The 12347-nt window shown below is 38.1% G+C and overlaps 1 protein-coding gene across 1 annotated transcript in view; it reads left to right on the top strand.

Moving 5' to 3' along the window:
• The first annotated feature begins 6770 nt into the window (after positions 1-6770).
• Positions 6771-12347, top strand: part of b4galnt3b (beta-1,4-N-acetyl-galactosaminyl transferase 3b) — a 32831-nt gene continuing 27254 nt past the window's right edge. The window contains exon 1 of the mRNA XM_084124776.1: positions 6771-7082. Within this exon, the coding sequence (XP_083980902.1) occupies positions 6950-7082 (133 nt within the window). The 5' untranslated portion in view covers positions 6771-6949. The remainder of the gene's footprint in view (positions 7083-12347) is intronic.

The following is a 12347-nucleotide window of genomic DNA, read 5'->3' as shown; positions in this document are numbered from 1 at the left end:
CAGGCGTTCGGGGGCCAATCCAGGGTGAAGACAACCTCATAGGCCTTTCCCCATTTAGTCCATCCTTACCTCACTGGTCCATAGGTGTCAAATCAATTAAGAAATAGGGAAAGAATGAAACGACAACAGTAGACTCTGAAAACGATAGAACCATAGTGTTTAAACTGCTACAACCGTAGTGTTTTGAAGAAATACTGCTCTCTGTTTTTCTGTTTTCTGTCTTACAGTGTGCAGATAAAACTTGATGTCTTTTCCGAGATCCATATGCAACGACCGTCTCATCTGCGTATGAAGCCCCAACCTCAAGAAGACAACCAGACCCACTGCTGAACGAACTATCACAAAAGAAAATGAAAAATACACAACGCAGAGAAATTCACGGACCCTAAATTGCATGTTTTGTTTCTGTGTCAGCATGCAATTACAGATGTACAACACAGATCATGCTTGTGCCTGTAACTTACACCAGTTACAAGAATGAACATATGCTGTGTGCCTGTAACTTACACAAGTTACAAGAATTAACTTTTAAGTGTATAAATTTGTATATTATGTGAGAGTTTTTAAGAACTCTCAAAGGGGGAAGTGTTGGATTACATATTTTATTAAATGTTTAATTTAGTTTGCAACAGTAAAAGTTGAGTATATTGAAGTTAGCATTTTAAGGTTAGGTTAGGATAATGGTATCAACAGTTCCTGCCAGTCCTGTTCTCTCTATTGTGTTTTAAATGAGTCTTTAATGGCTCTAGCCAGTAGCTCCAAGACGCACCTTTTGTCTGGGATGGCCCGTGGAACCAGCGTTCCTGGCCAGTATCAGCATTTGAATAGGTATGCTGATTAAATTGATACTGGTAACACTCTGGGGTCTGGGGCGGGGTTCCTTAACTTGTATACTCATTTACGTGCTTTGTTTGAATTTGTCTCCACCTTCAAAACTCCCTCCTCATAAAATTCCTATAAGACACCATGTAAATTTATATAGGCCTACTTTAGATCATGTTGGACGTTTCTACAGCCGCGTACCGCGGAGTTCTCAATAAAGAATAACTTCCTTTGAACGCGATCCCAACTGTCTCACTGGTCTCTGCTTTGAAGAAAGAAAAACTTTACAACAGTGGAAGGCAGTTGGCCACAGTTTCTGCGCTGACCACCTGCAGCCTTTTCACCCTGTCATTACAAGAGTTTCAGGAGATTGAGGAAGAGTTCCCACATGTTGTGAACGAACTGAGGGGAGCAGCTCAACAGCATGAAAATGATCCAGAAAGTAAGTCTTGCATTATGAGTTGCTTTGTACGGTCATCAGGAGGGGACATGTTCGGTTCACTTAGTTTTGTCGTGGCCATGACACATTAACTTGTGGGAACGTGATAAAGTTGTGGCCACGAGATCATTTTGTCGAGCTAACGCATCCTTATTTAATTTCGTAGTGGGAAGTTCGGATCATTTTACGAACTCAGATCTTTGAATCTCGTTCATCAAAATGAACAAATCTTTTTTCGAGTTATTTCGTTCATTTCAGCAGAATGTATTTCAAATGTTACATGTTAGCCAAATTCCCCAAACACATCAAATGTTGATCGCATTTAGAATAAGAAAAAAATTGCAATGCAAGGAAAAGGCCAAATTATGAGAAACAGAAACGAGTAGTCCCTCACCTCCCGAAGCTGTTCGTTCATCCCGACATCCTCATAAACTGAGCTTTGCAGTCTGTAGTACCGGATACAGAATTGATTAGTTCATGTTTCAAGTCTATCGACTTCCGGTTCGAGTCATTCGTTCATCACGTGACAGAAGAACAAAAGACTCAGAAGAATCCGACCCGAAGACTCGAGAGGTGAACTAATCATTTCTCTTTCCGGTACCGACAGCAAAGCCTCTATGGGACTGACGGGAAGAACGAAAGACTCGGACCCGAACCCGAAGACTCGAGAGATGAACTAATCATTTTTGTTTCCAGTACAGAACCTAGTGGATGTTGCACATGCGCGGTCAACACAAAATTAACAAATTACTCTCTGAGACAACTCTGTAGTCCCGAGTCATATTACACCGTGTACTAACTACACGCGACGCCGATAAAAGGTTCTTTTCCATGTTAATCAGAGTTTTTGTCCTAACCAGCCGCGACGGCAACACGCAACGATTCTATTTTAGAAACGGTTTCTATTTTTCTGCGACGTCGTGTTGGAACAACAAACACAAAGTGTGGCAATGATTTATGTGCTTTATTTAATATTAAAAGTGTGTAATGTGACTTTGAACATCATTTAGTGCTCCAGCTTTGTAGCTGTAAAAGCAACAATGGATAATTCACCTCAGATCTTGAAATTAAACAAATGGAAACAAGAACATTTAAACTGTGAACAAACAAGTATATTCTTTGCTACGGCCTAAGCCTTATGAGTGTTGTATTTGTATTTTGTGTGTATCCGTTTCTGTGCTCTGATTGGTTTCTTTCTCTTCTGAGTGTTAGGCTCCGCCCCTGCGCACCTGTGCCCCGTTGCTCTAATGGCTCCTGTTGAGAATAGAATAAGAGTGAGGCACGCAGCGGTGAAACCCGGCTAGCCTTCTAATAAATGTTTAAACTGCACTTTGCCTCGCGTGTCCTTTTATGTTGCTTACCCCTTTTCCAACGAGCATTTTAAAAACGGGTTTGTAACATCTTTGACAAAGATTGTTTTAGTAGGCTAACTCAGTAGCCTATGTATTTTTAATAATGTTTAAATGGTGTAATATTTGTGAATTTGATTATGTAGCCAATCTTATCCATTTTCTTGCGAGTGCCGTCAAGATTACTCTCTGGTGCTGTGAACCTAATTCTATTCTCAGGATATTTTTATGCCCTACAATTTATAATTGTTTAAATATTTGCAAAGGATGGAAAGCGACCCAAACAATCTGTAAAATAGTTTAAATGTGCCTTATCTATCACATTCTGTGGCTGTTATTGGTTCATCATTACCATCATCAGTAACAAAATTAATATTCTTTATTTACACGTATCAGTTCAGAAGGTGCCATATACATCATTATTATTATTATTATTATTAATCAAGTAAACAGAATAGATGTTGTAATAAGCAAAAAGAGGGAAAAAACACATTCTGTTCATTTATTCTACTTCTTTCCAAGTACTTCCAGTTTTCTTTGTGGTTCTATTGGTGTTGTTCATAATCTGTTTGCCTCTACAAAGTATGCTTTATTAATAAGTTAGGCCTATATTGTGTACTAAATTTGGTATTTCAATATCACTTTCTTAAGCCACATTAAGCGTATTAAATGAGAAAAGAACGCTTGATTACGGTGCCGTTGTCTGTTTTTAGCACATACTGCCATCTAGTGGTAGCAGGTTTTCTCAGACAGAAGTGTGTGTGTGTGTGTGTGTGCGTGTGTGTGTGTGTGTGTGTGTGTGTGTGTGTGGTTTTGCCAACAATGACCAAATGACACCACAAAGACCTGAAATCCACACTGTGGCGATCAGCCATCAGCTCCCACAAGTAAATAGTTCTAAATAATGATCTCAAATTAAGTAAGAGGATAGAGTATACAGTTTGAACAGCATAAAAATAATTATCTCTATGGAAAGTTCCCATAAAACATGAAAACGCAACATGTCTATGCGTGTATGGGTGTGTGCGTGTGTGCGTGCGTGTACCGAAACTCAGGTTGCTTCAAGGGAATTTTCTCTAAAAAGTCTCTATTAATAAAAAAATCTGATAAATGACAGCTTATTTAGCCTATTTCTTAATAAAAATCTGAACATGATAAACATTGCCTGTATGTGATGACAAAAAGGTAACATGCAAATGACAAAACTTTTGACCCATATAAAGTACACTAGGGCTGTTAATATGAACCCCTTTTTTATATAAAGTAAATAGGAAAAGGGTTAGTTCACAGATATCTAAATTGAGAAATATCAGGTAATAGTTTATATTAAAAAATATAGCAAACAATGCTTGCATTTAGGGTTAAATAAAATGTTGTAAACTTGAGCCCTTCCCTCCCTGCCTGTGGTGTGTAACTAGGTAACACATTGGTCATTAGAGACAGTGAAGTCTCCAGGCAGATGTGTTTGTTTGTCAAGTGCTAAGTACATCTCTCTGCTTATAAGTTTTCAGGTTCAGAATTACGGCTTATGCAAAGATCTGCCAGAAACAAGCTGCATGCAAAACAACCAGCAGCAGGTCATACAGGTTATTCCAGACCAGCAGAACTGCACACATCCAAACATATTCATTTGTCCTCCTTGAAGGACTTTTAGGAGACGATCCCAGTTTCTTGAAAATTCACATTTGAAAAAAAAAAAAAAAAAAAAATGTACAAACACTTTCAGGAAAATAATAGATTATAGATAGGTTACAATTTAATTTGATGATCCACTTTAGATTTTCTACTAACTATAAGTGACTGTCAACATACTCATTAATTTGGGTTAGGGTTATAATAAGTTGACATCTATTAATACTTTAATGACCAGTAGGTAACATTTAGTTGTAAAGTTACTTGTACACTGAAAAAAATATTTTCATGATTTATAAAAAAAAAAAAAAAAATGTCTTTGGTCAAATCAACTTAGGTAATTAATGTGGTTCAGATAACATAATATTTTGAGTTTCTGTTGATAAAGCCAATCTCCTTCATTGTAGTAACTCAAATTTTTTTTTTTCCAATGAGCTCAATATTTTAAGGCAACCACAGGTAACTTACTTTTTTAAGTTAAACCAACAATATTTCTATCTATCTACCTATCTACCGGTATACAGTGAGGAAAATAAGTATTTGAACACCCTGCTATTTTGCAAGTTCTCCCACTTGGAAATCATGGAGGGGTCTGAAATTGTCATCGTAGGTGCATGTCCACTGTGAGAGACATAATCTAAAAAAAAATCCAGAAATCACAATATATGATTTTTTAACTATTTATTTGTATGATACAGCTGCAAATAAGTATTTGAACACCTGTCTATCAGCTAGAATTCTGACCCTCAAAGACCTGTTAGTCTGCCTTTAAAATGTCCACCTCCACTCCCTTTATTATCCTAAATTAGATGCACCTGTTTGAGGTCGTTAGCTGCATAAAGACACCTGTCCACCCCATACAATCAGTAAGAATCCAACTACTAACATGGCCAAGACCAAAGAGCTGTCCAAAGACACTAGAGACAAAATTGTACACCTCCACAAGGCTGGAAAGGGCTACGGGGAAATTGCCAAGCAGCTTGGTGAAAAAAGGTCCACTGTTGGAGCAATCATTAGAAAATGGAAGAAGCTAAACATGACTGTCAATCTCCCTCGGACTGGGGCTCCATGCAAGATCTCACCTCGTGGGGTCTCAATGATCCTAAGAAAGGTGAGAAATCAGCCCAGAACTACACGGGAGGAGCTGGTCAATGACCTGAAAAGAGCTGGGACCACCGTTTCCAAGGTTACTGTTGGTAATACACTAAGACGTCATGGTTTGAAATCATGCATGGCACGGAAGGTTCCCCTGCTTAAACCAGCACATGTCAAGGCCCGTCTTAAGTTTGCCAATGACCATTTGGATGATCCAGAGGAGTCATGGGAGAAAGTCATGTGGTCAGATGAGACCAAAATAGAACTTTTTGGTCATAATTCCACTAAACGTGTTTGGAGGAAGAAGAATGATGAGTACCATCCCAAGAACACCATCCCTACTGTGAAGCATGGGGGTGGTAGCATCATGCTTTGGGGGTGTTTTTCTGCACATGGGACAGGGCGACTGCACTGTATTAAGGAGAGGATGACCGGGGCCATGTATTGCGAGATTTTGGGGAACAACCTCCTTCCCTCAGTTAGAGCATTGAAGATGGGTCGAGGCTGGGTCTTCCAACATGACAATGACCCGAAGCACACAGCCAGGATAACCAAGGAGTGGCTCTGTAAGAAGCATATCAAGGTTCTGGCGTGGCCTAGCCAGTCTCCAGACCTAAACCCAATAGAGAATCTTTGGAGGGAGCTCAAACTCCGTGTTTCTCAGCGACAGCCCAGAAACCTGACTGATCTAGAGAAGATCTGTGTGGAGGAGTGGGCCAAAATCCCTCCTGCAGTGTGTGCAAACCTGGTGAAAAACTACAGGAAACGTTTGACCTCTGTAATTGCAAACAAAGGCTACTGTACCAAATATTAACATTGATTTTCTCAGGTGTTCAAATACTTATTTGCAGCTGTATCATACAAATAAATAGTTAAAAAATCATACATTGTGATTTCTGGATTTTTTTTTTTTAGATTATGTCTCTCACAGTGGACATGCACCTACAATGACAATTTCAGACCCCTCCATGATTTCTAAGTGGGAGAACTTGCAAAATAGCAGGGTGTTCAAATACTTATTTTCCTCACTGTATATATATATATTTTTATTTTTTTTCAAGGTATAACAATTACATAAGAAATGTACTGACTTAATACTGTACATTTAACAAGGAATGAAAAATACAAATTATAACAGAAACAAACACACAAACGGAAAATTACATAAGCAAATAAATAGATAAGAATAAAGAGAAAAATAATAATAAAATAAATTATTACATCTCGTCAAAATATATCCTTTAACAAAATAAATCAAGAATGCAGCACAGATTTACCTGTCTTAAGAGCTTTGGAGTTCTTTAAAAAGGAAATAGTTTGCATATTGCTCGATATATAGTTGAATTTTCCCTTGTTGTAACCTACCTGTTGAGAAGATCAGCGACGTCACGCAGAGGGCGTGGCCTACTCAACCTGTGCGTGCACTGATGTTTGAGAGAGACACTTGACGCTGAATCACACACACACACACACACACAGGGAAGGAAATGTGGACGAGTGTGACGAGAGATTGAGTTTTTACACAGGGTTTGAAACCGGGAAAGCGTGTATCGATGATCCTTCCAGCGGTTTTCAACTTCTGTGATCCACACGGAGCCCGAAGGACGTAAAGATGATGCTCAACTTTCTCCCTGTGCGGAAATTCAAGCGCAACGGCAGATATATTGTGTTCGGGGCGGTGCTGATGGTCGCGTTACTGGCGGCTTATCTGGAGTTCATGGCCACCAGCGAGTGGAGCAGCACTGGTGAGTGACAGACATCTGATGCCCTGTCCACTCATTACTCATTACTTCACACGTTCATGATGGCAATCCTCAAATATTAAAGTCAAAATGTTTACAATAAGGACCAATTCATTAACCCTAATTAAAAGATTAGGTATCGTGAAGGGACATTAAACAATTTTTTACAGCATTTATTAATCTAGATAAGGGATTCCCAAACTTTCCCAACTTTTTGTTGTTGTTGTTGTTGTTGTTGAACACATTTGACCTAAATAAAATAACGCATGCTTGTCGGTTAATGGTAGGCTACATGACGTGTAGGTAATCAAAACAAATATTTTATCTTTTTAACATTTTTTATTTAGAATATTTTTTATTTAATTTAGCATTTTATGGTTTAATTAATTATCAGCTGATTATTATAATTAAGGTTAAATTCGTTAATTTTGGTTAATGCTTTAGGTCATTATCATTTCGCTCTTCATATCATCCAACTACATAATGTTCAAGTTGTATTACATTAATTCATTTATTTTCATCAACACAAGTTAATCACATATAATGCTAATAATAAATTAGCTGATGCTAATATAGATAACACTCAATAAGGTCGTTTTGGCCAATTTCAAATAGGATTCCAGTTTCCAATTACCTTCTGTTTTTGATTTCTTAGTAAATTTTGACCAACTTGTAATTGCATTCCTTTCTACATACATTTTCTAATTGCAATGTTTACCCATTATATTCCAGAGTTATAATGTTTACTTGCAGTCCATTCGACTTATATCTTCTGTTGTATCAGGAGTTTGAGCTGGAGATAAAGTTTGGAGTTTGTTAGCTTAGTGAGTTTGTTCTTTGTCGTGGTGAATTGGTTCCATTATTATTAAACACAATACAGTTCAAAACAACATGCAAACAGTACAGCACAATATAACGCTATGGCAGAATACATTATGTTAATGTGCATGGAAACACGAGAACATCAGGCTGCTTGTTTCTTGCCCTTTTACACACCAGCTTAAAAACAGGGTGTTTCTTCCCAATTCCCATTGTGACTCACAGTGTCTCCTCTGCTTTCCTTCTGACTCAGGCACCTTGAAACTTATATCATGTTTTCTTATTGGTCCTATATTGCAAAGTCTGTACAAAGAGAAGCTTATGTGATTGCGGAAACCTGAGAGATGTCAGGTGAGCTCTGACCTGCAGAAGGGGTTTGTCATCTTGTTTGAGGTCAGTGTCAGACTAGAGGAGCAACACCAATGTCACACCACCTGGACATCAGCTATCTGCTAATGTGCATCTAAAATACATTTGAATAGTAAACTCACACTGACCTGCACAAAATCAGATTATAAACAACAGCTGATTTGCTTGCACTCGTTCTAATTCTGATTGGGTGGAGGACGCTTGAATGCGCCGAATTCCTTGTTCCTCCTGTATTTCCAAAAGAAATCCAGAGGTGAACGTTTGATCTGCACATGGCATTATGATGTGTTCGAGTCCTCCTGGAAGTTCGTATTTACAAGTTGTGGTTACGACGTCAGGTGTGTTCAAGTAAGTGAGCAAAATGGTGGTGTACCTTCTCTTAAGGCTTAGTTCACCCAAAAATTACATTTCTGTCATTAATTCAGAGTCAGAAAGCTCTCCGATTTCATAAAAAAAGAACTTAATTTGTGTTCTGAAATGTTTGGGTGAACCAACCCTTTAATTAACTACACAAAATTACAGCAAGGTTTTTAAACTATTTCTAGAAAATGAAGAACAAAGAATGTGCATCAAGTGTATTTTGCGTTATGTTTTTTACTAATTTATGAAGCCACTGTAAACTTTGTTACATATTATATTCTTATTAAAATGCTATTATATTTAGTGCAGGCAATTAACTTATTTTGTTGTAAATAAAAAGCCTGACAATGTCACTGCTAAATACCTCAAAGTATGTGGTTATCCGGCATATTTGTCACTGACACGCCTCCAATTCATAAAGATCGGGGCTTAAAGAATACCGGTAATAGAAACGTGTCACGATGCCCTGCATTTAAAAACGGTGCGAGTCCTTATTTCACTGGTCCCGGTACTTTAAGAATGGCAGCAGGGTAGTTTGTTTGCGGTGCTTTGCTTACACTCCCTGCAGGCACACTGGCATAATTTTGGTTTCGTGACAACATGGCATTGATAAGCACTTAGGAGTCCATTGCTCATGCATGCCATTCCTCTGTGAACCTGCATATATTTTGCATGCTTGTTAGACCTCACACTGTAAATTAACGTTGTTTGCATATGTATGAGAGGTTAATAACAATAAAATGGACATGCACAACACATAAAAACAAGAATGCACTCAACTTCTGTCAAACATCACCATGTCAGTCTATTAAATAAACTTTTAATACATTATGTTTTTCCCTCCAACTCTGAAAATAAACGGCATATTTTTGTGACCCGGCATGTTTTTGTTAAAAGTGCAAGAATAATAATGAGGCTAATAATTAATGACAATAATTAATGTGTTGCTTAATTAATCATTGGTGGTTGGTGGCTAAACAACTCTGTGTAATGTGTTTTGAATTGTTTTGTACTGCAATGCAATTATGAGTTATCACTGTAAAATGTCACTAAGTGTCAACAATGGGTTTTTTTTTTTTTTTTTTAGTAGATGATATCCAGAGAGTTAATGACTGCAAATGAAATTCAAACTCATTTTACAAAATATTTACTCAAAATTCAAACTAAATTTGTTTATTATCGATTGTCAAAGCTGTACATAGATTTTTGGTATTGAAGCTAATACAATCAGTCACGCAGATATGTTTTTTGGCTGAAAATGACCAAATATAGTTGCCAAATATTCACCCAAAAATGAAAATTCTGTCATCTTTTAGACACCATCATGTCACTCCCATCCTGAATGAATTTCTTTCTACTGCAGAACACAAAAGAAGAAATGTTGAAAGTCCAAACAACACTAGATCTCATTGATTTCCTTTGTATAGACAAGAATTAATATTTATAATAAACAAATCCACTATAAATAAAGTCTTACAGGTTTTGAATAACATGAGGGTGAATAAATGATGACAGCATTTTTATTTTTTGGTGAACTATCCCTTTAAAATCAGTGCTAATTCACTCAATATTACATATAATGTTGCTTAACCCAGAGTTACAGTTTTAATCAAAATTATTCAACCCCCATTGCAAATCAGGTTTATTGGCAAAATTTAGAGACTTTCAGCTGTTTGCAATGAACAAATCAAACAAAACTAATTGAAATGGCTCAACACAACAAAAGTGGTTTCCCCAAATTTAACTAAAAATGCAACTTTTAATGACTTCCGCAGTCTCAAAATTATTCAACCCCCTGAATATAATCCCTCACAACAGCACAAATCTGCAAAACAGTTGTTGTCTCAAGCACACCTGATCAAGGGCTTCATTAGTTGCACCTGGTGTGCTTGAGCAAGAACACATGAAATATCTGAACTGGCTAGGTTTGTTGAGTGTCACGTTTTGACTCTATGTTAGAAATATGGCTAAGCCAAAAGAATGGTCCAAATAGTTAAGAGAAGATATCATCGCCCTTCACAAACAAGGAACAGGACACAAAAAGATAGCGAGGGCACTAAATGTTTCTGGAGACACTGTTGGAAGCATAGTTCGCAAGTTCAAAGTTAAAGGAACAGTGGTTACACTACCTGGATGGGGCAGAAAAAGTAGGTATCAACAGCTGCAACCAGATTTCTGAGAAGGCAGGTTCAGAAACCCTTGAGGGACTGCAAAAGACTTGATGGCAACAGGCACTGAGGTTTCAGCTTGCACAGTAAGGCTCGTACTAAACTCATGCCAGAACTCCAAGATGTACACCACTGACCCAAAAGCACAAGAAAAGTCTGCTCCAATTTGCTCAAAATCATATAAATAAGCCAAAGAAGTTTTAGGATTCTGTTCTGTGGAGTGGTAAAACAAAACTGGAACTTTTTCGGCCCTATGGATCATCGGTATGTCTGGAGGATGAAGAATGAAGCATATACTGGAAAGAACACTCTGCCTACAGTTAAGCATGGTGGTGCTAGGTGATGCTCTGGGGCTGCTTTACGTCCTCTGGCCTAGAAAACATCATGCCATCAGTGAGGAAGCTGAATCTTGGGCGTCACTGGACCTTCCAACAGGACAATGATTCCAAGCATACCTCTAATTCCACCAAGCCTTGGTTGTAGAAGAATTCCTGGAAGATTCTATGGTGGCCATCATAGTCACCTGACTTGAAACTAGTGCTGTCAAACGATTAAAATATTTAATCGCGATTAATCGCATTAATGTCATAGTTAACTCGCGATTAATCGCAATTAATCGCACATTTTTATCTATTCTAAATGTCTCTTGATTTCTTTTTGTCCCATTATTTTTTCTCATTTTAATGCTCTTATCAACATGGAAAAGTGGATCGGCTTGCTTTGAGCAAATGTTTCTTTTTGAAATCAACATTGGCATACTGTAGTGTTCAATTTCACACTAACATTCTCACTTGGAGCAAATAATCTCTCACACAATGTAACACTGTCCATCAATAAAAGGGTGAAAGAAATACTGACGAGGTCCTTATATTGACGAGGGGGTGGAGAATTCGCATCAGCGAATCAGTGTGCTTGGCCATCAAGTAGTAGGCCATTTCAGACTGGACGTGCTGCAATGATAGCTCAGTTCACAATGACAAAACACACAGATCACTTTGGTCTTGTCAACTGAAACATTTTGGCCACTTTTTTTAAATTAAACTTTCCATTCAGAATCTTATTGGCATCCATTTCGGCGTCTCGCGCTCATCATTCATCCACTCAAAACATAATGTTAAAGGGGGTCGCACACTGGACGAGAAGCGAAGCACAGCGCCTCGTATTTAAAATTCGAACACATTATTCTCTATGAGTGTACACACACCTTTTATTGCTGGCCATAAACTGAGAAAGTACGCGTCCGATGTGCGATACAAGTTGTCCATAGACGCGGCTTCTCGTCCACTCTTTGGCCGGCTCGCAAACCCAAACAAGTGTGTGCGGCGTGCCTGTTGTTTTGTTTCCGGTCTAGCTAGATCCGGTGGTGGTGTACTAACGTTACTAGTTGTTGCAAAAGCATGTCAAAAAAAAAAAAAAAATACAAAGTTTGCTAGGCGTTAATCGCGCGATAAAAAAATTGACGCCGTTAAAATGGGTTTGCATTAACGCCGTTAATAACGCGTTTAACTGACAGCCCTACTTGAAACCCATTGAAAATCTCAGGTGGGATTTG

The sequence above is a fragment of the Abramis brama genome, assembly GCF_963993115.1.
Source record: "Abramis brama genome assembly, chromosome: 9".
Lineage (NCBI taxonomy): Eukaryota > Metazoa > Chordata > Actinopteri > Cypriniformes > Leuciscidae > Abramis > Abramis brama.
Note: the sequence above shows the minus strand (reverse complement) of the source record. Positions and strands in the feature narration are given on the sequence as shown.